The following is a 27,922-nucleotide window of genomic DNA, read 5'->3' on the forward strand; positions in this document are numbered from 1 at the left end:
GATGCTCTTAAAGGAATAATACAACATTTAAACACCAAAAAAAACAAAAACACAAACTAAACAATCTATATATTACTTTAGTTATAACCCCATCATTTGTAGACCTTTTTTTTTTTTTTAAGAGGTGCTGATCTAGTCTGGTAAGGTAGACTAGCTGAGGCCTAGCGGATCTCCCATAGGCTTACATGGGGTATATGAAGTTTAAAGAGGAATATCACCAAAATTTCTAAATGTCTGCATAGGTCAGTCATGGTAACATAAACAGTCCTTCCAAGCGGTTTTGGTGTAAAATGGTTTAATGGCGAGAAAAAAACAAACAAACTGCGACTGATTTTTTTTTACAATGGTGGTGATGGGGACCAGGGGTCGCCGTGATTTGTTTTTCAATTTTCTCACTAAAACCACTAGGGAACCTAAAAAACATGATGTCTTCTGATGTTTATATGTAGGGCCTTATCGTACACCCTGCACAAGGAGCGTGGCGATGCTCGTTGCTATCTTACACCCCGCCAACAGTCTATTTTCACAGCTTCCGGACGGAGGGGAGGAGAGATGCTCTTAAAGGAATAATACAACATTTAAACACCAAAAAAAACAAAAACACAAACTAAAAAAATCAATATATTACTTTAGTTATAACCCCATAATTTGTAGACCTTTTTTTTTTTTTAAGAGGTGCTGCTCTAGTCTGGTAAGGTAGACTAGCTGAGGCCTAGCGGATCTCCCATAGGCTTACATGGGGTATATGAAGTTTAAAGAGGAATATCACCAAAATTTCAAAATGTCTGCATAGGTCAGTCATGGTAACATAAACAGTCCTTCAAAGCGGTTTTGGTGTAAAATGGTTTAATGGTGAGAAAAAAACAAACAAACTGCGACTGATTTTTTTTTACAATGGTGGTGATGGGGACCAGGGGTCGCCGTGATTTGTTTTTTCAATTTTCTCACTAAAACCACTAGGGAACCTAAAAAACATGATGTCTTCTGATGTTTATATGTAGGGCCTTATCGTACACCCTGCACAAGGAGCGTGGCGATGCTCGTTGCTTTTTGACACCCCACCAACAGTCTATTTTCACAGTTTCCGGATGGAGGGGAGGAGAGAGGAGAGATGAGAGATGCTCTTAAAGGAATAATACAACATTTAAACACCAAAAAAAAACAAAAACACAAACTAAAAAATCTATATATTACTTTAGTTATAACCCCATCATTTGTAGACCTTCTTTTTTTTAAGAGGTGCTGATCTAGTCTGGTAAGGTAGACTAGCTGAGGCCTAGCGGATCTCCCATAGGCTTACATGGGGTATATGAAGTTTAAAGAGGAATATCACCAAAATTTCTAAATGTCTGCATAGGTCAGTCATGGTAACATAAACAGTCCTTCAAAGCGGTTTTGGTGTAAAATGGTTTAATGGCGAGAAAAAAACAAACAAACTGCGACTGATTTTTTTTTACAATGGTGGTGATGGGGACCAGGGGTCGCCGTGATTTTTTTTTTTTTCCATTTTCTCACTAAAACCACTAGGGAACCTAAAAAACCTGATGTCTTCTGATGTTTATATGTAGGGCCCTATCGTACACCCTACACAAGGAGCGTGGCGATGCTCGTTGCTATCTTACACCCCGCCAACAGTCTATTTTCACACTTTCCGCCGGCGTTGTTTAAATAGCAGCGCTGCTTGTGGATATATCTACACCTATGGGTGTGGCGGTCTCGAAATGAGGATGTGTTCAGGTCAGTTTCTGGTGTATTGCTGTGTATCTTGGCAACGGAAAACACAGGAGGAGCTCCACTGACTGAAAACAACCCAGGCAGACGTTCGTTGCTATCTTGCCAGTGAAATTTTGTTGTATTTGTCTCCTCAGTTTTAGGCTTCTAAAAGGATCACTTCTTCTAAAGTAATATAGGGTGCTTAAATGATCTCCCGTGGGCATAGAAAGGTGAGTTCTGTGCCCCAGGGACACCCAAGGATGCCTTTAACAAGACTCTCATCTAGAGGGGGCAAATTCAAGGCTAGAAAGTAAAAATCCTCACCAGGATTTTGGTCCAACTGCCTTGGAAGCTCTAGTTACCTCAAACAAGCAGTAGAGCAGTAAAGACAGCGGGAACCAAAGTAAAAATCCAAATTTTAGCTTTCAGGGCCTGAATTTGCCCCCTCTGCTCTCGTCATTACCTCATACTCAACAGATCTCTCATTTGACTAAATGGAAAGAGCCCCAGTTCCAATCCCAAAGTGCTTTGCTTTACTTTGAAGGCCTTTATTTGTAAAGTAATAAAAAATAATTAAATTTTTAATAATAAACAAAACTAATTATAAAATTTCTTCATGTCTCAGATGAAGAGAAGCGATGGTCATATTAAGTATGATTCATCATATATCATTATTATCAAATGTCAAGATTGTTATTTTGAGAATTGTTGATCTTTGTTGATCAATCTGCCTCAGATTGTTTTGATGATGTCACCATGAATCAGTGGATGGTGAAAATAATATCTCCTCCCATCCCTCCCACCTGCTTTCGAACACAAGGTGCAGTTCAACAAATACCTTCTATAGATTCCAGGACAGTCTAACTGTGCTTAGAAACTCCAGAAATAATGTTATTTTAATAATATGGTGAGAGTATTATATACCTCTATACAATTATATACCCTATACAACCTGCAGCTGATCAGTGTTTCCTAAGCACTTCAAATCAAATCAAATCAAATTTTATTTGTCACATACATAGTCATACACAGTATAACTTGCAGTGAAATGCTTTTTTGACAGTCTGCTCACATCAAGCTATACAATAAAAAATCTACATTTAAACTCAACTAAACTTTAACTTAATGAAGTAAAGTGCAAAAGAAAAATAAAATAACAATGAAGAAAATAAAAATAGAATAAGTTACATTTAAGTTAAGAATAGAATATAAAAATGAAAATATAGAAATATAAGCAAAAAAAAAGTACAGAATACAAATATACAAATATATATACAGAGATGAAATAGTGCGAGTCTGTGTGTGTGTGTGTATATATACATACATATACATATGTACATATTTATCTGTATGTGAGTGTATGTGTGAGTTAAAAGAAATATTTTCATTGTTGTCCGTAGTATATGTATATGTATGTTACAGTATCCTCAATATGCTTAGATAAGCATATTGTTACCACGACAAAAAAACTTACGATACGATAAAATATCGTCATATTGCCCAGCTCATATTGTCTTTAAAAATATAAATAAATAAATAAATAAAAATAAATAAAAATAACAACAACAAGAACACTATGGCTATATTTGGTGTATGCCTGGTGGTCCCAAGACAACACTTCAATAGCTTAAAAAACAAAATCCATTTTGCAGACCCCCTGGATATAAATTATAGACATCTTGTGCTCCCTGGACCCCACTTTGAGAACCATGGCCTTTTGATAAAGCACAGCCCCAGTCTTTGAGATGCTTAAAGAGCTAAACGTGATATACGTTATATACGGAGACATGCAATATGTTTTTAGCACTAAGTCAAAATGTCTTTTACTGTGAATAGTTAAATTACTGGAGGATTAACTGATCTGTAAATTATTAACCTATCAACACTTTAATCAATATTTTTGATTTTGTACAATTTTAGAGTGAAAAAAAAGGGATAGGAACGCCATGAAAAAGTAATTTGAGCTGTCGGATAACTTTGATCTAGGTCTTAGGCCTTTATTAGGTTTTAGGACTATGCTTTGTTTGCAGTTAGCACAATAGATTTATACATTTATAAATACTCATCATACTGACTTATCCCGGGTCCCAAGACTGTGAAGAAGACTGTAAGGAGTGTTTTTCAGGTAGGTGTTTTCTTTGCTTGTAATGTAATTAAGAAATAGCAGTTAAAGGGGTCACTGGAGGTCAAGATGAAGTCCAAAGAGGCCAAGAAAACGTACCAGGAGAACTACTTAAGGATTGCCAAAAACCAGGCACAGCAAAATGCCCTGTTTGACTGCAAAATGTCTCATCGAACAGTGCATTGAAAGGAAATAAATACAGAAAAAGAAAAACATGGGATTTTTAATAATACACATACAGCTGTATGAGGCAAATAAAGAAAATAGAGCAAGTATGTAAAACAAAAGGAATTTTATTTAATTTTATTTTTACATTTAAATTTTTTTTTAATTAAATCAAGAAATGATCAAAAACATAAGGTGGATATGATATTTCATATGATATGATATAATATTTAGCAAGCAAAGATTTAGCCCTCCGGCGTGGCGGAGCACTAGTCTACTGTGCAGCGACACCTGCACAAATATTACCGTCAGCATCAGAACTTTTCAAAGAAGCATCTAAGCAACCCGGATGCATTTTGAAAACATTTTTTAAATAGATATTTTGGCAGCAATAAGCAAATAAGTTATGTTTGGAGCAAAAAGGTGCAGCATTAAATGGAAACAACACGTTTCCACTGTTTATTTATTTATTATTATTATTATTTTTTTTAATAGTATAGTAAGCTTTTTTTTTTATTACATGTGTAATACCATACAACATTGTGAAAATGTATATTTAATATATATAGATGTTTTAAACGCTTAAATTAATGATCTATTTCCCGTCGGTTCAACGTGTCGCTTTTCTGAGCGCTGCTTGTTTCCCCGCCGGACTGTTTTTCCTGCGACACTCTCCTCTTGCTGAAGCCCAACATGTCGAGCTCGTACAGAAACAGGTGAGATTGGTCGTTTTGTGAAGAATAAATGAGCCAGGCGAGTGAAATACCGGGGGAACTATAGCAGAGAGGCGGTGGGGGGATTATAAAGCGAAAGCAGGAGTGTTGCAGTGGTAGTTGGTGTTTATTGGGGGTTAGTGTGAAGGCTGGCTGAGCGCTGGTTGTGGCTGTAGATGCTGATCCCCTCTTCCTCACCTCTTCTTCTCCTCCATCGTCCTCCTCTTCACCTTTTTCTTCTCATTATCTTAAAGTTTTCTTTTTCTTCATTCCTGTTTGACCTCATATTCTTCTACAGAGAGTGAGGATAACATGTAAAGCTGGAGAACATGGCATATTATTTTCCATATTACATATGCAGGTTACAATGGAGGCAGATACTAACATGGACAAGGCAGGAGGAAAACCACTGACTCCCATGGCAGCACACCGTCTAACAGGGTGGCTACTGGCTGCATGGTGGTCCTTTGCATTTACATTTACATCTTATCCAGAGAGCGACTTACAAGGTTCCTCGTATTACAGAGGTGAGCCAATGTAGTGTTAGGAGTCTTGCCCAGGGACTCTAATTGGTGTAGCGCAGCACAGTCACCCAGACCGGGAATTGAACCCCAGTCTCCCACATGGTGTTGTTGTAACGCAATGGTAGGTGGTGGTGTTATTTTACTTTGGTTGTCTATAAACTGTCCCAGAGGGATCAGTATGGTCAATACTGCCAGTCCATGTTTAATCCCTGTCTGGGAATCCTACCTGAGACATAATGTTTTTTTTTAAATTATTATTATTATTATTATTAATAGCAAATGTTGTCACTGTTGTGCAAAAAACCTATCTTTTATTTTTCATAGGAGAGACCTTTTTAACTTCTAATGGAAGTCAATGTAAAATATTTCACTATAAATAAATATGAAGCATTTTTATTGGTCCAAAAATGTCAAACAAAAAAAATAAAAGTGAAAAAACATCAAATTAAACATACAAGGATTTTGCACAGCCAACGTGATGTGCTGATTCTAGTCAAATTTCCGTCAAATATATGCCCTCATATTTATTTGATGTGGCACAGGCTCCTCTGCAGTGACTCGAAGCTGTTGTGCTGTAGAACTGTGAGTCTGCTGACCTTGTCCAGGGTGTTCAGACTGTTCTCAGCATTTCTTGTGTTTTAAGTGGTCATTTGTTTTGCTGGGATAATCAGGGAGCTTCCTCCGTCACCGGATGTGGCTTGGCTTGCTTCATGGCCTCATTTGATTGGTCTGCTTTCACTGTTCCCACTAAAACCAGCTTGAGGCTCATTAGGGCTGGGCGATATGTTCAAAATGCTATATCACGATATTTAAAGACAATATACACGATATATGTCACGATACATGATTGGGGCAGTGGTGGCTCAGCGGTTAGAGCGCTGGGATATCTATAACAGGGTTGTGGGTTCGATACCCGGGCTTGGCAAGCTGCCACTGTTGGGCCCTTGAGCAAGGCCCTTTACCCTCTCTGCTCCCCGGGCGCTGGAGTTGGCTGCCCACCGCTCTGAGTGTGTGTGTGTGTACTCACTGCCCCTAACACATGTGTGTGTGTGAGTGTGTGTTCACTACCAGATGGGTTAAATGCGGAGGACACATTTCGCTGTACAGTGACAAATACATGCACCTTTACCTTTATATTCAGCATCTGCTGCTCGTCGTCTAATTAAAGCAGTCTGATTACACTGTTCGTAATGAAACCTGCAGCTGATCAGTGTTTCCTAAGCACTTATGCTTAGATATCGCGATACGATAAAATATCGTCATATTGCCCAGCTCATTTTGTCTTAAAAAATAAAAATAAAAAAATAAAAAAATAAAATAACAACAACAAGAACACTATGGCTATATTTGGTGTATGCCTGGTGGTCCCAAGACAACACTTCAATAGCTTAAAAAACAAAATCCATTTTGCAGACCCCCTGGATCTAAATTATAGACATCTTGTGCTCCCTGGACTCCACTTTGAGAACCATGGCCTTTTGATAAAGCACAGCCCCAGTCTTTGAGATGCTTAAAAAGCTAAACGTGGCTCTTCTACCTCATCGCTTCAAATAAACCCTTATTTGTAAGAGCAGAGTTAAAGTTATTAGAGTTACGGGTGCATCAAACTGCCCTTGTTTTGATTTGGGCTGGAAGGCCTACTTCAGAGGCCAACTTAATTACAGGCATAGTGCTGCCATTGTGTCTATAGGTGACTTCTCTCTGCCAAGGAACGACTGCAGAGCTTGTGCCTGGCTGCTTTCTTAAATTGGGTTAGAGAACGTCTGCAAACGCGTAGACACGTCCACATTCTCCTCCTGATCAAATTATCTCACTGGAGGCCATCGTCTTTTTCCACATCAACAGTCAAGTGGCCGGAGCAGGGCCTTACCCTACTAACTTGACTCACCAAGTACGGTCTGCTGTGAAGGAGTATGGGGTGAAACCCCAATGGAAAGAGAAAGCTTCCAAGAGCTTTGCAGTTTGGCTTGCTGGCACGGACGGAGGTCTTGTGTTCCACCAGGGAAAGGCACCGAGTCAGCAGGCCTGAGAAGTTAGACTTTAACCATATAACTGAAGCGGTTGTGTGGGAAGTACGAAAGCAGTTAGCCTGGGGTCAACCCTGTGTCTCGTGAGCGCAGCTACTTTATAAAGAAAAGGAAAGATAGCAGCCGGGCAGAGCAGAGCAGAGCAGGGCAGGGGGGTGGGTGCAGACTTCTGACCCTGCTCGTGAAGAGTTATGGGGGCAGGAAAACAGGATACTGGGGGCCTTTATTAGAGGGAAGTGAGTGTAAATGTGCAGCGCTTTGGAGCCCACATCCTGTCATGAAGACCCTTAGGCCTAGCTAAGAATAATGCTGCTGCGGTATGCTGCTGCGGTACCTTCTTCCAGATGGCTGGAGGGAGAACAGTCTGTGTGAAGGGTGGGTGGAGTCATCCACAATACCGGTTGCTTTCCGGATGCAGCGGGCAGTGTAAATGTCCATGACGGAGGGGAGAGAGACTCCGATGATGTATAAAGCAGTGTTGAGCAGACTGTGTTGCTGCACATTCAGACTGCTCTCATAATCACTAGACGAGCAGAGCGCTCCTGGAAACTGGAGAAAACTGAAGAGGTCTGGTACAGGGAAGAGGTCTGACCCTCATGAGAGGTCTGACCCTCACATCCACAACAAGAGGGTCAACAGCAAAGCTTAACACTGGAGCTGCAGGTGGCGTGGCAGTAAGAAAGTGTTCTAAAACTTTTGACTGGTAGTGTATAGATGACATTTTTTTGGTTATAATTCGTTTTCAGGTGCCTCTATGTTTTCCTTAGAAATAACACAGCCATAACATTACAACCACCTGCCTAATTTTGTGTAGGCCCTCTTGTGCCCCCAGCAGCTTGTCGCGTGGGACTCGCCAAGACCTCTGAAGGTGGTCCTGTGGTATCTGGCACCTAGACTAATGTTAGCAGCAGATACTTTAAGGCCGGGAGGTTGTGAGGTGGGGCCTCCATGAGCATCGGTAAGTCCGGTTGTCCTTCCTTGGAGCACTTTTGGTAGGTACTGACCCGCCAGCATGCATACCCTCAAAGGTTTGCCGTGTTTATACAGTGTTCTTTAATAGAACTGTACATGTCCACTGGTTTCCCTTGACCGTAGCAGTGAGCTGGTGTAGCCTTTACCCTGTAACAATATCTCCTGCATATCCAAGTCCACTTTCCAGAGCGAAGGCAAAAAGAGCTCATTGATTAGCTCTAGGTCTCGTCATTGGGCTGCTTGGTCAGCTGACACGGCTTGGAGGCCCGTGTATCGATCGCCAGCAGCTAGCTTCTTTTCAGCTTGTGTTACTGAATCTTGGCCGGAGTCGTGCTGCAGGAGCTTCGATTTGAGATGTTCCACATGTCCTTGATGAAGAAATGTGTGTGTATCGCATTGCATATGGCCAAAGTGTGTGTTTGTGTCAGTCAAAGTAACTACACTATATGGACAAAAGTATTGGGACACCAACTTTGTCTGAAATCAATGGAATTATAAAGAGTTTATCTTTTTGTTGTTGTTGTTGGAGTAACTGTCTATACTGTCCAGGCAGGAAGGCATTGCTGTGAGAATTTGATTGAATTCAGCAACAAGGTCAGGATGTTGCATAGATGCATGATACACCCCACCTCATCATCCCCAGCTCCCCAACTCATCCCAAAAGTACTGGATGGAGCTCCACCACCATCCATTCATGTGTATGTGTGTGTGTGTGTGTGTGTGTGTGTGTGTGTGTGTGTGTGTGCGTGTGCATTTGTTTCAGTGAAAGGGTGAACTTTAATTGCGCTGAATGCATTCATTAGAAGGGGTGTCCATAAATATTCGGACATGTAGTGACTTTCATTGATGGTGTAGAAGGTTAATAAAAGCATTGAATATGGTTCTGGTCGTGGATCAGGTCTCATGTGGTTCTAAGGTTACAGAAAAGGCGTGAGCTGATTCCAGATCAGTATTATTATCTTAAGAAGTTGGATCAATGTGGACGACTGATTTCTTCTTTAGAATCTAGTAAGCCTGCTATGAACAGCTCTATTCAGATACATCAGGATTGAACTGATTTGATCTTAAGGCAGTCATCTAAAGGTACCATATTTCATCTAATATGACCATATTTTACCGTAATGTGATCAATTTTGTTATCGTGGTCCACAATATGCTTTCATGAGAGACTTAAAGAGCACTGATTATCTGCACGTTTCATTACAAAGAGTGTAACCAGTCTTATTTAATTCAATGGAGTGAAGCATATTTTGAGGAAAAGTCACGGTACTCAGTATGTGAGAGTCCTTTAAAAGACTTCTATAGAAGCTGAAGTATCAACTGAAGCTTTTTACTCCAGTAAAAGTGTAAAAGTACTGGTTTCAGAACGACTTCAAGTAGAAAAGTAAAAGTAATGGAAGGAAAACTAAGGCCGAAAGCTTAGGCCGCGCCACAGGGGTCTATAGTGCACTACACCCCCCCCAAAACCCCATTTCTCTAAAAGTCATAATGAGGAGAATGATCTATTAAAATGTTGATGTTAAAAATGTTGGGCTGCACTAGGCTCCTGTTTCAGCTGCAGATCTGCCCATTGAAAATGAAGCATTTCAGTAATATCAGCTCTATTAAAGGAGCGTCTCTGTGCTCTACTGAGCATCAACATGAGCTTCATGGAGGAAAATATGAGGAGTCGTTGTCTAGAAGTTCTGTAAAGCTGCAGAAAGTCAGACTTCAGAGGCGTGTGATCAATAAGCTTTATTGGAATGTAAATGTGGGGCTCAGTCGGGACGGTTCACTGCAGCTCTCTTGAGTCTCTGCCACGGACACAGTCTTCATACTAGACTACAGACGTCTGCTGTGAGCTCGCTGGAGAGTGACGGGACGTGTGCAGGTGTGATGATCTCTTATAAACCAATAGGGAGTCAGAATGGGGTCTGTTTATACTTCTCATCCAATCAGGATCAGACTCTCACTTTCCGGATGGAGAGATTTATCTGGAGAGGGTTTTTATTGATGATGAGCCGGAATGAAAACTAAGGGAGAGGAAATAGGAGGAATGAGGCTGTTTTTAAAATGTAAGGAGGAGAAAGTTCAGATAATTGGGGGGAAATCAATAATGACTCCAGTAAAGTTTAGAGAACCAACATTTCTGCTTAAGTAAGTTAACGAAGTATTTGTACTTTGTCTCCTCTGCTTAGAAGGCAGCTTTTAATGAAGGTCAATGTAAAAGGTTTTCTTCTATTGGTCCCTTCATCATAACATTTGGAGACGATGTATAAAACAACTGCCAGATTCGCACTGTCAGAAAATCAAAAACAGCTAAAATAGAGGTATGGGGGGAGGGGGGCATTGCAAGCACATCTGCTGCAGTTTGTTATATTATTCATATTGTTCATTGTTCTTATAATCCATTATTCATACTGTTTTCAGAGGCACAAGTTCCCAATATTACTAGAATTTCTTCATTCAGCTGGAAACTGTTCAGTCCAGCAGGCTAAGCAAGCCTGCAGTTTATTAAATGTACAGTGTTTCATTTCCACAGGCTTTCGAGACTTGATCTGCTGGAAAAGTAGAAAATTCTGTGGCTTTTCTGTGAGACCCTCTCTTAACCAGTGCTGCACGATATTGGGGGGGAGGAAACGGACATTGCGATATATATTCTGATATTACTTTTTTTTTTTCAACTGATTTCTCCAGAAGTCAGGGATCCTTTACTAATACTAATTCCATGATATTAATAATAATAATGTGTTGAATATTGAAGTAGAATAAATGACCCTGAGCAGGTTCAATCCGCCTCTGGTAGATCTGTCATGGAAAATGTGAAAGCAGTGTGCCAGACCTATATGATTTAATTTGCTGTGTGCGATATTGCACATCCTGGGACTGTTGCACATGCATACACTGCGATGATGATGATGCTGAACAGATATATTGTGCAGCTCGACTCTTGACTCTTAAATATCTAATGTATGGATTATTGCTGCAATACAATAACCTGGGATCACCATCACGGCAACTTCATAAGACTTCAGGTTATTTCAGAGCACTTCTGTTGGCCATTCATCCTGAAATCTTCGCTAAATGTACAGAACAGCTGGTAAATGTTGTCGGAAAATGTAGCTAATATGACTGAAGTACCTGACGTTTATATTCTTCATCATTTTTTCCCCCCATTTGGTCCCTAGCAGCTTTTGGGTAGAGGAAATAAAAAGCAAAGGAAAAGTGAACCTCCCTCCGGCTATAAAAGTTGTCTGCAGTAAATTGCTTCACGAGCACACTTTTTCTAATAATAATACATATAATAATTTGTTTAAAGGATTCAAGAATTCAAGGTGGCCCTGGGTGAGGAGAAGATTGACCTGAAGGCGCTACGGGAGCTCTGCTTTGGAGGTATGGCGTTTAACCTCTTAACAACTTCCTGCCATCTTCTGTTCACCAACACAACACCACACTGTCTGTTTTTGTTTTACCCAAATAACAGAAAAAAAGAATAGGTTCATATTATTAATAATAATAATAATAATAATAAGAGTAGTATTCAATAATAGTGGTAGTACTCAATAATAGCAGCATTTGCCCAAATAACTGAAGAAAAGAATAAGTTCATATTAATAAGTATAATAATATTAGCACAGTTTTCATATATACATATATATATATATATATATATATATATATATATATATATATATATATATGAAAATATGATCATATTGTATTTATGTTGTATGTATTGTATATGTGTATGTATTCTTGTATTCCTAAATATATTTTAAAGATCCTTCTAATATAGAATAGATATATATATAAACGTGTGTGTATGTGTGTATATATATATATATATATATATATTTTACCATTTATATTTTATTTTTTTGTGTATTTTTTTTATTTATGAATAAGTGAACACCTATCAATTATGTGTCAGAAATGTGCTTTATAAATAAACATAAACAATAATGTTTTTTTGTTTTTTTACTCTCTATCTCTCTCTTTTGTCCGTCCACCGTTCCCTCCATCTCCCGCCACTGCTCCACCCATTTCTCAGGAATCCCATTTGAAGGAGGGATCCGATCTTTGTGCTGGAAGGTGAGTTAAAACACTCGCTGTCTTTGAGAAAGGAACAATTTGTTTTTTACAAAAGCACAACTTTTCAAAGAAATGATCAGAACTCTTCTCTCTCACTCACATTTTCACGCCACATTTACCTTTGTTTTCTTATTTCAGTTTAGTTTTATTATTGTTTTTATTCCTGTTTTGATTTGTATTATTATGATCTGGTGTCGACCTGAGGAGGACGGGCTCCCCTTCTTCCTCTCGACCTGAGGGAGTTTTTCCTTGCCACTGTTGCCACTAGCTTGATCAACAGAGGCTCGGATCTGGACCTCTGTAAAACTGCTTTGTGACAACATTTGTTGTGAAACAAAAAAGCGACATATAAATAAAATTAAATTGAATTGATGAGAGATTCAGGCATTCAGGCAGCATAAATAAATAAATAAATAATAAATAAATAAAATGGGAAAAAAAAGAAGAAGAAGAAGAAGGAGGAACAGTTCACAAAAGGCCTCGCAGACATGGCTGATTAGTAGCCAGGCATATTGCATTAAGCTTGTAGTACCGTAACCATCTTTTATAGGATTTCTTAGTGAAATATTACTTCATGTAACCCCTGAGTGATTTTTGCCAGAGATCTGAAACTTAAAATTATTTTATATTGTTGCTGTCATGCAAAACAACTTGTGTGTGTGTGTGTGTGTATATATTTGTATATAAAATATTGTTTTTTTCACTTTTTGACAGTTAAAAGCCAGTAGCTGTGTATACTTTGTCCAAAAGTCATGATAAATGGACCAGTAGAAATTCTCCTAAATGACCTGGATTAACTTTGAAAGTTCACTGAATCTTCTGTTCTGTTCTGTGTTTATTGTGACCAGGATCTCAGAGCCTGCATTAAAACAGAGCGTCTCAATTTGTGCCTTTTCAGATTCTGTTGAACTACCTGCCAGAGGACCAGACGCTATGGGACTCTTTCCTGAAAAAGCAGAGGTAAGAAAATCCCTGAACAGAAGAGGGAAGTAATGGATTACCACTGCAGGTGTTGCAGTACTTCAGGTCATGAAGTCGTTACCACTGCATTTGTATCCTTAATTATCCTTCCTCTGCTTAACTTCCAAATTAGGGAGGAACTAACTGGCTGGGTGACTTCTTAACCAAACAGATACTGTTGTTGGTTTTTTTTTTTTTGTTTTTTTTTGGGTTATTTTTATATTATTATTCATTTAATATTTTTTTATTATTCTTTATTCAGAGCAACACAGCAACAGTTCATACATTTCAAACTAATGCAGACGTTTTCTATTTCCAGTGCCTTTTATTCGAGGTGGCTGATAACTCTGTAAAGTAGTGATGAAACTAATTGTAATTACATAATAACGTTTTTGTTATTTTTTAACTTTTATTTACATTTACAAGATTTTTATTCAGTTAATATTTCTAATAATTAGTTCATATATATATATTTTTTTTATTTTCCCCAATTTGGACTGCCAATTACCCAACACCATGACCCCCACCCCCCACCCCCACAATCACACGGGGTGCCTCATCACCAGTAAAGGCAAACAAGCTCACGCCCCCTCCAAAGCGTGCACAGTCAAACTGCTGATGATTTTTTTTCCAGTGCATTATCACTTTACTAGCAGTACTTCAGTACTCGTTCCAGGTACTGCAGTCCCTGACACACACACACACACACACACACACACACACACACACACTCGCACACTCGCACGCAACCACACACTGTATTGCCACACAGTCACTTCTACTTTCTTTCTGTCTGCTGTTTGGTTTCTCAAGGGTGTTGCCTCAGCGCTAAGCCAGAACGACCTTCTGCGTGCCGTTATTAGAGCAGTCACAACTGTGAAGGTTTACACTTGGCTTATTTTGACCTCATTTTAATAGTAATTCAGTAGTGATATCAGGTACTGAAGTACTGAAATACTTTGGATCAGCGTCAGTGAGCTGATAAGCGCAGTCAATCTGGATCTGAATCTGGACTGATTCAGATACAAGCACAGATGTCTCTAAAAGATACAAGCAGCAGCAGTGTCTCTAAGCACCCAATAGCTTGAACAGTTAACTTGTTTGGAAATAATATTTATGAATATGTAATTATATCTTATTTATTGTGTTTATTATTATAGATCTAGTGATAGCATTATTTTTAATTTTATAAAAAGGTAATGAAGCATGTGGGCTGAGGGGGTAGAGTAATACTTAGAGATGTACAGTAAGGAAGTAGAACTATTCCACTACTGTACTTAAATACTAAAATACTGTATCTGGATCTACTGGAGGATTAGTTTGTCTTCTACCTCCACTTTTACTTCACGTCATATTTTGGATGAGTTTAGTACTTTAACTCCGTTACATTGTTTCTTTATGTGCTGCATCGTTACTCGCTACAATTATAAAAAGGTACGAATCATTTCAGAATTTCAAACCCACATTATCACCTCCAGAGCACTAGATGGCGCTGTCACCGGGTTTGATGAAGCCGCCTCAGCATTGATCAGAACAGGCGATCGAGCCGTGAGCTCCACTGCTGCTAGAGCTCTGTTAGTTTATCTTCAGATGGAAGAAGAACAACCACCAGAAGAACCACCTCCACCTTCTTCACCTCCTGCAAATACTCGTATGTGCCGAATGGCCTGAGCTCTTTCAGCTGTAGTTGAGTTTACAGAGAGTGAAGCTCAGGGGTTTGAGCTGCTCTCCTCACTGGTTTTACAGATGAAGCTCTTGTATGTGGCGGGTTGAGTCAGTTCGGAGTTTGTTTAGAGAGTGAACTGAAGACTCGTGTTCATGAACTCGGTCTTCTACAGTCCTGTCCTTCTACTACAGCCAGAGGAACTGAGACAGGCCTTAAGTCTGAGCATCTGAACTAATATAAACACTGAACACCCAAACTTTTGACTGCTTTCTGTAAGAACTACAGAACACAGTACTGTACTTTTACTTTAGGTACTTCAGTAGTAATTGTAGAATACTAAACTACTTGCAGTAGTTAAGTACTAAAAATGTTGAGTACTTTAGTACTTCCACCTAAGTATGGAGCTTAAAGACACTTCGACTTCTACTCAAGTCACTTTTTTGGACGTGTAAGTCTGGGTCTCTAGTACTTTATACATGTCTGGTACATTTTATAACTATGGTCATGGTTGGATATGCAGAATATGGTTGCTTGGTGTTACTCCTCTTACTTCTTATGAGCGTTGTCCTGCCGCCTCACCAGAGTTACATAGTGCGGTTAGCAGCATGCAAGGCCCGGAGTAGCAAGTAGCAACTATGGAGACTTCGTTCTCCTCAATGAATCTCAGTGGAGCTTCACAGTGATTGGAAATGTTATTGTTAGGTGAAAATGCTACATAGTGTTGCTTTCACATCTAGCGAACCTCCTGAAGTAGCATCTACATAGCTTCAGCTACAGTAGTTAACCTTTAAATGTATGGTATTTAGCAGACGCTCTTCTCCAAGGCTCCAGCGACTCTAATAAACACAGAAGTCACTGTGGAGACCACGATACTCTACATACTCTACACTCTGCCTAAGTACTCTCAGAAGAGAAGGGTCTTCAGGCTGGGTTTGAAGACAGCGAGCGTTGGACTCTGCTGTTCGGACACCCAGGGGAAGTTCGTTCCTCCACTTCGGTGCAGGACAGAAAAAAGTCTGGACGCTCGTCTTCCGTGGATCTTAAAGGATGGCGGGTCGAGCCGAGCCGTACTTGAAGCTGGAAGGGCTCTCTGTGCAGATCAGGCTTTTGACCATCGCCATCAAGTACGGAGGGGCTGGCTGGTCCAGTCTTGGCCTTGTAGGCCAGCGTCAGGGGCTTGAATTTGATGACCTGGGCAGCGGCTACAGGAAGCTTCAGTGAGGAGAGAACACAGCAGTAGAGGAGGAGGAGGAGCTGAACATGGTTGAACTTAGAAACATTGAAGACATTGAGCTCATGTCCATGCCCAGCCCTGTTCACAGTGACTCCCTGAGAAGAATGTTAAGTTTAACCTGCCCTTTCTGTGATAGTCACAGTAGACCTACAGGACACACACACACACACACACACACACACACACACACATACACACATGCAGTGGCCTGCTGCTGACTCAACCATTGCTGCAGCTGCAGTTCAGCTTCTGCATGAATTATTCATCATTACCCACAATCATCTGAGAGGGCCTTGTTGGTTTTAGGTAGCCATGAGCTGGAAGACCATGGCATTAGATGATTAGATATGGGACATATGGCCAGGCGTTCGTTTACCACAGACATACAAGACGCTGGAACCAACAGAATCCCCCAGTAGAACGACTGGTCTTCATTTAAAGGGGAATTCCACCAATTTTCTGAAATTGATGGAATTAAATACGCATGGAAAAAATCATTTGGAGTGAGAATTAGTTTGAAATAGATAATTGAAGGGAAATTTAATATACTAGTATTTATTTATTTACTTACTTACTTACTTACTTACTTACTCATTTGTTTTAATTAGATTTTTCACCTACCACCCTGCATATATCTCTCTGGCATTAAATTAATACAAAAATACATTTTAGGTCCAAACCTTCTTTTAAAGCACCATAAAGCAGTGTCTCAGTCAGTGTATTATTAATTATTTTTTATTAATGTATTATTTTTTTTTATTTATTAATTTATTAATTATTTAATTATTAATTATTTTGTGTAATTCCATTCACTCCTGTGATTCTGATTCTTTAGAATGGAGCATTTCACAGCAAACCCACCCTTGTATTTTAATGGCATTAAAAACCTCTTCAGCACAAAAATGACCTGTGGTCTCCTGGAGTTTTAAAAAGAGTAAGATCACCCAGCTAATATTTTACAATTACATTTATGGTATTTATGGTATTTAGCAGACGCTCTTATCCTGAGCGACTTACAAGGTGACTCGTATTACAGAGGTGGGCCGGTGTAGTGTTAGGAGTCTTGCCCAAGGACTCTTATTGGTGTAGCGCAGCACAGTTACCCAGACCGGGAATCTTGTAGCTCAGTGGCAGGTAGTGGTGTTATCCGTTGCGCCACACCAACCACCACAGCAGTCACAGCAGATAAGATCTAGCTTGCATCCAGGCGTTAAAGCAGCCTTATGCAAAAAAAATTGTATTTCGTACTCCTGGGCTCCCCCTACAGACGAGAAGCAGAGTTTACACTTTGAGCCGCCACTGAAGGTGGAGAAGCATTTGGGCTGAGTAGGTAGAGTGTAGCATTACAGGATTTTACACTAATTTCGCTCTGGTTAAGCAGCGTTGTCCTGCACGCTTCTCCAGAGCCACCTGCAGTTATCAGTGTTCCGTAAGATCAAAAGTAAAGTATATAGAATATATGTTTCTTTTTATTATAATATATATATATTTTTTTTTTACAAATTAAATTAATTCAAAATAATTAATAATTAAATAATGGCTTTAATAGACTGATATCCAATCAGCTGCTTATGTCTATATGCTATAATTCATAAGCTGCCTTTCTATCATCATGTTTTTGTGAACCATGCAGTTGTCCCAAGTGTCATGGAAATTCTTATCATACTTATCATACACCCAAAATGTATCTTCTCATAAGTTTCCATGAGTTAGTGTGTCACTTTTTGTACGGAAACAGAACAAAGGCTCATTTCCTACTTTTAATTCCCTAAACTCGTCACACTGCTCTGTATGTTGAGCCTGAAATCCCAGCCTATTGGTAGTTTCATTTCCAAAGCAGAAAGGAAGTGTTGCCTGTGTTGGTACTTACAGTTCATTCAGAGGGACCTCACTCTACATTGGTGACGAGGAAACCAGGCAGAAATGAAAGAGATCACATTGCCTTTTAACCCCTTCATGCAGAAAGGCCTATTACATGCTAAGGTGTATGACTCTGTCACTACAGGGACTTCTGTAGAAACTGGTGGAGCTATAGAGGTTTGTAGGAGCGCTCTCGGCCCGCAGGCATGCCATAGGCTTTTTACAGGGTTAAATATTAAAGAGTGTACTCAAATAAAAAGTACATGGGAGCTTGACCTAAGGATGGTTAATATGACATTGTTTAATGGTCATTGTGATAAATAACCTCACAATATACTTTTCTGAGTAGATCATGGATATTGTCAGTAATTAAAAAAGGTGCCATAGTAGGGATGTCCAGAACCGAGGAGGAGGCTGAGGCTAATGCTAATGCACACACTGGCTGCAGAGTTGTAAAGGAATTGGGTCAGGCGGGTCAGTCAGACTGGACTGTAAGATATTAAACACTATAAGTTGCTCTAAACATAGTAGATCAGATTAGAATTGAGTCTGATTTTAGAAACTGCTACTAAAAATAGTGATTTTACTGATGTTTACCTGAATTGTGAGGCTGGATTATTCACAGAAACACAAAAATTGGATCAGTATCGACCGGTAGTCAGCATTAAGAGGATCGGATTGGATCAGATCGGATGGGGGGGCGGGGGTTTAAAGCCTGTTTGACCAGCCTGTTATTTTACCTCTGAATGTGTGTATTCTTTTACAGTGGGCTCATTAGTAATAGGATCGGATAAGCTCTGCTTTGGCTGATGCGGCTAACTGAATAGTGCTGATCTCCTGTCCTGCGGTGTGCAGTTAGCTGGATACCTGCTTTTCTTAACCCCTCCTCAGATCAGGCTCCTGAATAGCTGGGTTGCAAAGCTATCCAGAGGCTGGCAGTTCTGCATCTTCCTCTGGTGACCAGTGGTGGTCTTGCAAGGGGTTCAGCCACTCTTACAGAATCATGTTTATCAGTTTTATTGGTATTTTGGTAATGGGGCACCACTAGTGCAGTTTCTCTAATAGAATTGATCAAATTTCAGAAAGTTTAGTATTTCATATTTAAATTATATTTTCAATGTAAATCTTTGTCATATGTAAAAATGTAAAAATTTGTCATATTTTTAATAATTAGACAATATATATATAAAATATTGTTATTAACGATAACCGCTATTAATGAAAGGGCAGCTTGTCGGTCAGTCTGTATTAGATATGGGTTAAAAAATCACCCCTGTAGGGCTAATATGTGGGCAAATATGTGACCGCTCTGCTGTTGCTGAATGTGATTGGTCAGGGAGCTCTATGCCCAGTTTCTGAAGGAGATGATCATCCAGCCGGGAATAGCCAAAGCCAACCTGGGCCTGTCCAGAGAGGATGTGACCATGGAGGATCATGTGAGTAAACCCCTCATTTAAAAAAAAAACAAAACAATTAATCTGAATTTTGCACTGACTATATTTGCTGTGATCAGTGTGTGTGACAGGATACCTGTTTCCTGTCACACACATTGATTTGTTGTGTGTAAGGGCTTCAATGAATGGAAATGAACATCTCTTTTACCTCAATTTCTCCCTGCCTCTTTTTGTCCAGCCCCTAAACCCAAATCCCGAGAGCCGATGGAACAATTACTTCAAGGACAACGAGGTTCTGCTACAGATTGATAAGGATGTCAGGTATGTTGCACTCACTGGCAAGAAGGGACAATTCAAACAACAGTTTGGCTAAAGATCAAATTTTCATATTTTCCACCCTCTTGTCCCAGATATAGCCTATCAGCCTGGACATACTGGGTTTCTGCCTGGTTTCTTTGCACTGGAGCTACGAGGCTAATGTTGCTAACCAGTAATTGAAGAGTATAACCATGAGATTAACACCAGTTAGCATCATGCAAACTCTCAATACATGATATGGGCAAAAGTATTGGGACACCTGCTCATTCATTGTTTCTTCTAAAATCAAGACTATTAAAAAGAGTTTATGCTGCTTCTGTTGGAGTAACTGTCTCTACTAGCCAGGGAAGAAGGCTTTCTACTGGATTTTGGAGGGGTATTGCTGTGATGACTTAATTCGCACACCACCCAGACTCATCCATAACTCACCGTCCATCATTCCAGAGCACACAGTTCTGCTGGGGGCCTTTACACCCCTCTTCTAGCCCACAGCTGGCATTATTAGGCAGCATGGTGCCAATAGGATCATGTTCGGTTTATCTGCTCCTATTTTATTGGCTCTACAGGGACTAGACAAGCTGTGTGCATTTGCACGTCTGTGTCAGCAATGGGTGCAACTTAAAGTAGCTGAATGCATTCATTAGAAGGGGCGTCCACAAACATTTGGACATATAGTTTAGACTTCCTAATGTGGTTTTGATTATTTAGACATGCAGTTTGCAACATGCTAATTGGTGGCCTATAGGTTTTCACTGCTTATTAGCTACATTAGCCTTGTAGCTGAGGAAGCAAACCTTGTCTTGGCTGATCGACTGCGCTTGGTTTTCTCTGCTCTTAGGCGGTTGTACCCAGACATGGCGTTTTTCCAGAGGCCCACCGATTTTCCCTGCCAGCTGATCCTGGACCCCCAGAACGAGTACGAAACCCTGCGCAGACGAGTGGAACAAACTACGCTTAAAGCCCAGACTGTTGACCGCAACCGGAGTGGGGTCACCAATGTGAGTGTATGTTTGTCTGTGGTGTGTGTGTGTGTCTGTATGTGGAGTGTGTATTTAGAGTGTGTGTGTGTGTGTTTTTTTTTTTATCTTAATGTGTTGCTGATATGATTTGTGACCTATTTACTTTGACCAGAGCTCAGATGGTCAAACTAAGGTGAGTACTTGTACCAAGTGTGTGTGTGTGTATTTGACCTTGTACACCAGGGAGGTTTTTCAGACTTGCTGACTTTTGTAGGTTTGTGTGACAACTAGAATTAGTTTTGTTTGGCTCTTATTACTTAATAGCAGCAGTAAAAAATTTCAATAGTAATAATAATAAACAGTAATTAGGGTTGTCTCGATCCAATTCAGGGAATTGGGGTTCCATTCCTTTGTTTTTACCGCTGTGTTCGAGCGAAGTGTCCTCTGGTATTTTCTGTTAATAGACTACATTCCCCATAATAAGATATTTCACATCAGTATTTGACAGAAAACATGTATTAATTAAGAGTGTGTACCAAACACACACACACACACACACACACACAGTGATTTCACTGCAGTGTTTTGTATACGGTTCTGAAAAACAAATGTTTATGATTTTTTTTAACTCAACAGCAAAACAAACAGTTTTCTTCAGAAGCTCTGCCCCAAATCCTGCATGTTGCAGGGTAGCAAACAAGCCACTATAGGTATAGCATCCTTTACAGCAGCTCCTGTAGTAATGTTCCCCACTCTATCCCACCTTGTTCAGCTTATTAAAGCCCTTTCTAATAGTAATATTGGAGGAAAGGAAAACACTTGACAAATTGTATTGTTTTGATTTCTCTCTTTCATTAATTCGTTTTTTGTTTTTTTTTACTTCATTTATGTTTAGTTTTTTCCTATGTTTCTATATTTTGTTTTAGTTGCATTATAAAGGCCATTTCTTGCTTAATTTAATTTCTTATTCTATTTAAGTTGTATTTTATATACACTACAGAACCTTCTTATAATAGTTTTTCCACAGACTTTGCATACAGAGTCATGCAAACTGGTACTGGTAAACCTACCCAGGGGTTGCGAGATCCTCAGCAAATATATAGATCTAAACTTCAGGGTTCGGATATGGTGTTCTACTCATAAAGCAAACAGACAGTTTGCTTTATGAAAGTATTTGAAGTTCATTTGAAGAGGCTGAAGAAGTTGACGGAGCTTATGAAAGGAAAAGGTTGAGGTCTACAGGTCTGGTGGCTGTGGTGAGAGAGCGTGGGTGGCAGGGCTTATATTAGGCCAGTAGAGATGGGTCATAGGAGTTAGTAGTGAAGTCGGTCATGTCGGAGGCCCTGTGCCAAGGGCAGCTGTGAAGGAATTGTCAGAAGTATCTGAAAGGTCTACTCTGTGGTTGTGCGTAAGAAAGACTGAGGTGGGATGGAGAAGGTGTAGTATGGTGGGAGATACGGGCTGCGGTGTGTGTGTGTGTGCTGTTGGTGTAGTGTTATTGAAGTTGTGAGCAATCTGGGGCGCCAGACCTCACTGTTAAGCGTTCCCGGAGCTGTCGTGGGCTTAGTACACTGAATAAGGTACCTGATCAGGGAAGGTTATGTGAAACCCTAACCGGGAGGCGTAGGGTCTTGTCAGTGTTGCTTATTGGGTCGTAAACGGCCTCAGCGACCTTAATTGTTAGTTGATCTTGCGATGTAGTGGGTGAGTAGAGTATAAGGGAAGGGAAAGGGCTTGGCCCCATGTGTAACCTAGGTGAACATAGGTGCAGATCTTGTCACCTTCCTGTCTTATGTTACTTCACCATCCAAAACCACAAGGGAACTACAAGTGAAGTCTTATATGTGATATGTATTATAGTGGTAAATCAGTTCTACCATATAATGCATGAAGCTCCTGTTGTATTCTTGTATTTCGTGCAGAGAAGTGAGCTGGAGACTTGGGGGTTGTTAGAAATTCAGCATACAGGAGGCAGATTCAGAAGTCTGGAGACTGGATCTTCAGTGTTGACAAGTTTATTGATGCACAAAGAGACGTACGAGTACAACTCTGTCGACCACGGTCAGTCTAGTCTTAGGCACTAGGGATGTTTCGCGAGAACCTTATGCACATGGGGAACTGTGGGAGGGAAAAGGATGGTGATGATGATGATGATGATGAAGAAGATGAGTTTAAGGAGGGGTAGGAGGGGAATAAATGGAGAGGGTGCTTGGAATATCAACATTAGGGGAAGGTTGATGGTCATCACACAACAAGGGGGGGGGGGGTTGAGACTCTGCAATGGTAGGCGACCATCAGGAGTTTCCAGAGGGGCAGTCAAACAGACAAAGAAGGAGAGTGACCACAAAGTAATCATCATACAAACGAAAGAGTAAAATGACCATTGCTAACTTGGTTATGGTTGAAACCATAAGAGAGTAAACCCTGATAGAAAATTTCTTTATAAAAAAATATTTAAAAATATATATTTAAAATATATATTTTATTTTATATATTTTATATATTTTATTTATGTAGTAATGTTATTTTTTATAGAAACGAAGGACCTCTTGGTTCACAGTTCGTTCTGCAGGCAGCTCAACTCCAAGCTCCTTAAGTGTCGGGTCTTTACAGTTGGTTTACAGCTTCAGGGAGGGGCATCAGTGTGTATGCTTCAAATAGATGGTCAATCTTTAGGACTTTTACGATCGAAGCAGTTGCAGCAGGATGTATCTGCCTGCCCCCGAAGCTTTTGACCTTTTAACTTCTAGGCAATCTGCATCTCCAGGAAGTCTGCCTTCCTGATATGCCATAGTCACCATCAGATCATACTATATTTTCACCTAATGTAATATTTAACACTCCCCACCATGAATACACTGGAAAAACACTGCCTCAGACATCACACAGCATATGTAAATATCATGCAGATTTTTGTGAAGTATATTTTAGATGTGGGTCCCTGGCCTTTGATCTTTTCCCTGTGTCCCGTAGGTGAGTTCCCCAGGAAAGGCGCTGAACCTGTACCCCTCCAACGAGTACGAGGTGCTGCCGAACGGCTGTGAGGCGCACTGGGAGGTGGTGGAGCGGATCCTGTTCATCTACGCCAAGCTGAACCCCGGCATCGCCTACGTTCAGGGCATGAACGAAATCGTCGGACCCATTTACTACACGTTCGCCACGGACCCCAACACACAGTGGAAAGGTAGGTAAACCACAGCGATGGATTTCTGAGTGGAAGCTTAATTATCTAAACCAGTCAGGTAATCACCTCTCATCATGCAAACATGCATTAGGACATTGTCGAGCTTCTGGACGTTTCCGCATCTGCACACAGAATCTTTGCAGCAGAGGGTTATTGGTCAACTCTCTTACCAAAGCTCCCTTCTCCCCCGATTATTTAGTTTGCCATCAAATCCACACAGAAATGCTAAAGAATCTAGCAGAAAGCCTTCTTCCCTGGGCAGTAGAGACAGTTACTCCATCAAAAACATGATCAACTCTTTTTGAATACCCTTGAATTCAGAAGAAACGATGCATGGGCAAGTGTCCCAATACTTTTGTCCATAAGTATACATGCACATGCGTATATATGTGGAACACACTTATATCTGTGTGTGTACATGTACTGGTTTTTACTGGTGTGTGTCTTTCTAAATCATGTCCAATCACCTGAATTTACCAGGTGGACTTCAGCCAAGGTGTAGAAACATCTCAAAGATGAGCAAGAGAAATGGGAGGCCTCTGGAGCTATGGGCTCCAGCATCCAGCATCCTGACCTTACTAACGCTCTTGTCGCTGAACACAATCAAATCCTCACAGCAATGCTAAAGAGTCTAGTAGAAAGTCTTCTTTTCTGGACATTAGAGGCAATTACTCCAACAAAAACGGGATACTTTGATTTTGGAAGTAATGTTGCATAAGCAGGTGTCCCAATACTTTTGTCTTTCCAAATCATGCCCAGTCACCTGAATTTACCTCCAGGTGGGACTTCAGTCGAGGTGTAGAAACATCCCAAAGATGAGCAAGAGTAATGGGAGGCCTTGGGAGCTTCATTTTTAGTGCCTTAGCGAAGGGCCTGTATACTTATGTCCATAACAAAAAGGGTCTGAGGACTTTCCGAATGCAGTGTATATTTTCTGCACACTTGCATGTTCTCCTGTGAACTGCATTATGATTGCTATGGTCTCTCGAGCTTTCTTTGACATTCTGTGCTGAGATGTGTTTGCTGTGAGAACTGCTGTCTCAAGGCAGAATTTACAAAATGCGAATCATCAGCAACTTCCACTCCATTCAAGACACCAACACTAATGCTAATGCTGCCACCTGGAGGACAAAACCAGTCATCACATCCCAGTGTACAGAACAGGGGTGTTAGTTCTGACCTCATTAGATCACAATACTTTAGGAAACGGCCAATTACGTCATTAAATCTCAGGTTTCACAGCAGGTCAGTCAAGTTGTGTGATTCGCCAGCAGGTTTATTAGGCATTCTTTTAGTACTTTAAGTTAATTATTGATAATTATGTGTTATTAGATAGAGGCTCTATCTAAGCGTTGGAAATTGCAGGTTTGATCCCTGGTGATGCCACAGAGACACATAAATAAATAAATAAATAATAAATATCATCATAATTCCCAGATTTGTACTAATTTTCTCCCCAATTTGAATCGGCACTTACCCAACCCATGCATTTTCTCCCCCAATCACATGCAATACCCCCTACACTGGGAGTTCCACAGTCAGCCAGCACCTCTTTTTCCGAACTGCTGCCGATGCAATGTCTCCAGGCAACCAACATGCTCTAAGGAACAGGCCAATGCATCGGTCAGCACACACCAGTGCCGGCCAGCATCACACTGAAGTGATGTGGGGAGAAAGCTCCATCTATCCCCCCCTTGAGAGAGCAAGGCCCATTAAGAGGGACGCCGATGGCTAGCGGCAAGACGAGTGACAGAACCTTATTCCGCTGGACCACCCAGGGTCCCCCTTTCTAACAAGATACTTGACGTGTGTGTGTGTGTGTGTGTGTGTGTGTGTGTGTGTGTGTGTTTCCTCCATTAGAGCATGCAGAGGCAGATACCTTCTTCTGCTTCACCAACCTGATGTCAGAGAACCGGGACAATTTCATCAAGAGCCTGGACGACTCGCAGTGTGGAATAACCTACAAGATGGAGAGCGTCTTTTCCATGCTCAAAGAGAAGGATGTGGAGCTCTACATGAAGCTGGTGAGCATCCCTCTCAGGTTCCGATCAATAATCAATAGCAGTAGAAATCATTCTTCACCGACATTCATTAGTCTGCATGTGCAGATCAACATGAGCCTATTGGCACCATGCCGCCTAATGCCAGGCGTGGGCTAGAGGGGTATGAAGCATTGAGCTGTGGAGCAGTGGAAGAACTGTGTTCTCTGGTATGATGGATGGTGGTGGGATGAGGTAAAGTGGTGATCATGCAATATCCTGACCTCACTAGCTTCAGCTCTTGTCACTGAATGCAATCAAATCCTCACAGCAATGCTCCTCCAAAATCTAGTAGAAGCCTCTAGCCTTCTTACCTGGACGGTAGAGAGTTTTTTTTTTATTTATAACTACTAGTATTGTGTCCCAATACTTTTGTCCATTCACACATGTATGTGTGTAACACACTTGTGTGTATTCTTACTGCTTTGATTGCTTGAATTTTGTTTTTGTTTGCATATACATGTGCACATTCTATATGGACAAAAGTATTGGGACACCTGCTCATCGAACTGAAACTGATTCTGATTCTCTTTTCTCCTCCTCTTCTTCCCTTCAGCAAGAGCAGAATATAAAGCCACAGTATTTCACTTTCCGCTGGCTCACTCTGCTGCTCTCCCAGGAGTTTCTGTTGCCGGACGTTATCCGCATCTGGGATTCGCTCTTCTCGGATCAGGATCGCTTCGACTTCCTCATCCTCGTCTGCTGCGCCATGTTAACGTAAGAAGTGCCCAATTGAAACCTCCTTTTTCATCATTTAAGAAAGTTTCCTTTTTTTAATACTGCACTTCACTATTAGACTAATAATAATACTAATTATTATTATTATTATTATTATTATCTTTGTTTTTCCACTGATTATAGCTTGCATTAAGCTGAAAGCTGTGTGTTGATTGTAAGGTTGTGGTGTGTTTCTTTCTATTCCCATGCCCTTTTCTCATGTCCTGTGTTTATTTATGCAGTTTAATTCGGGATCAGCTGCTGGCAGGAGACTTTACAATGAACATGAGATTACTCCAGGTACTGTAAACACACACACACACACACACACACTTTACTGTCATCAGATGAGTTCACTATGATTAAATGGCTTTAGATTATAGATTTGAAGCATCATCACAACCTGTGTAGACTGTTGATTACAGTAAATCAGTGCTTCCCAACCCTGGTCCTTGAAGACCTCCTTCTCTGCTCTTTTGGTGGTCTCCTGCTTTACCTTCAGCTCAGAAAGACCTTGTTAGTTAGCCGGTTAGCTGGATCAGGCATATTGGGGGCAGGATAAACACTAGCTGATCAGTACCAAGAGCCCTTCCAGCTTCAAGTTCGGCTTGATCCGCCATCCCTTAAGATCCGGGGAGGACGAGCGTCCAGGCTTTTATCTGTCCTGCACAGAAGTGGTGGAGTGAACTTCCCCTGTGTGTCTGAACGGCAGAGTCGCTCTGACTGAAGACCCACCTCTTCTAAGAGTACTTGTGCGAAATGTAATGTAGAGTATTATGGTCTGTATTTTGTAATGTCTAAGCTTCGAGGGATCTTTGAACTTTTTCCTCACAGGAAAATTACATTTCTATTAATTTAATTTTAATAAATGATGTTTAAAGACATGCCCTCAGTTGTGTGAGGTTAGTTAGATGACCTCCATCTCTCATGTGTTCAGATGTCCAGATGTTTAAATATTAAAAAAAACAAATTTTGATTGACTACATCTGCCATAATCTGGGCTAGCTATCCCTGTAATGTGTGTGTATCTCAATGTCCTGGCAGGATTACCCCATATCAGATGTCCACACCATCCTGATGAAGGCCAAGGAGCTGCAGGACAGCTCGTAGCCACCACAGGGCACTCTGGGGAGAGTAACCTTGGTAACCGGTAACCAGGATGACCGCGGTGCCCCATTGCACCCTGGGAGGGGAGGGATGCCACCTTTTGCCATTGCAGTTAAAGAGAACTTTAAGCCTCAGGCTGTCCCTCTTATAGTCAGACGGTGTTTGTGTGGTCGGGAA

General features: G+C 40.7%; 1 protein-coding gene across 1 annotated transcript; it reads left to right on the forward strand.

Moving 5' to 3' along the window:
- The first annotated feature begins 4,675 nt into the window (after nt 1-4,675).
- tbc1d13 (TBC1 domain family, member 13) lies at nt 4,676-27,922 on the forward strand. Its single transcript, XM_072661998.1, has 12 exons — nt 4,676-4,716; nt 11,535-11,608; nt 12,267-12,307; nt 13,206-13,267; nt 19,364-19,463; nt 19,660-19,742; nt 20,578-20,737; nt 23,672-23,882; nt 25,743-25,906; nt 26,478-26,638; nt 26,881-26,938; nt 27,683-27,922. Exons 1-12 carry the CDS (start codon nt 4,694-4,696, stop codon nt 27,746-27,748), a joined length of 1,203 nt encoding a protein of 400 aa, XP_072518099.1. The 5' UTR covers nt 4,676-4,693; the 3' UTR covers nt 27,749-27,922.

Source organism: Salminus brasiliensis, chromosome 18 (assembly GCF_030463535.1).
Source record: "Salminus brasiliensis chromosome 18, fSalBra1.hap2, whole genome shotgun sequence".
In the NCBI taxonomy this organism is placed as follows: Eukaryota; Metazoa; Chordata; class Actinopteri; order Characiformes; family Bryconidae; genus Salminus; species Salminus brasiliensis.

What these genes read in the sequence shown, in the direction of transcription:
- tbc1d13 (XM_072661998.1), top strand. Translation starts at nt 4,694, where the DNA reads ATGTCGAGCTCGTACAGAAACAG. An exon ending in CAGATTGATAAGGATGTCAG is followed by an intron (nt 19,743 to 20,577) that starts GTATGTTGCACT and finishes CTCTGCTCTTAG; the next exon opens with GCGGTTGTACCCAGACATGG. An exon ending in TGGAGCTCTACATGAAGCTG is followed by an intron (nt 25,907 to 26,477) that starts GTGAGCATCCCT and finishes TCTTCCCTTCAG; the next exon opens with CAAGAGCAGAATATAAAGCC.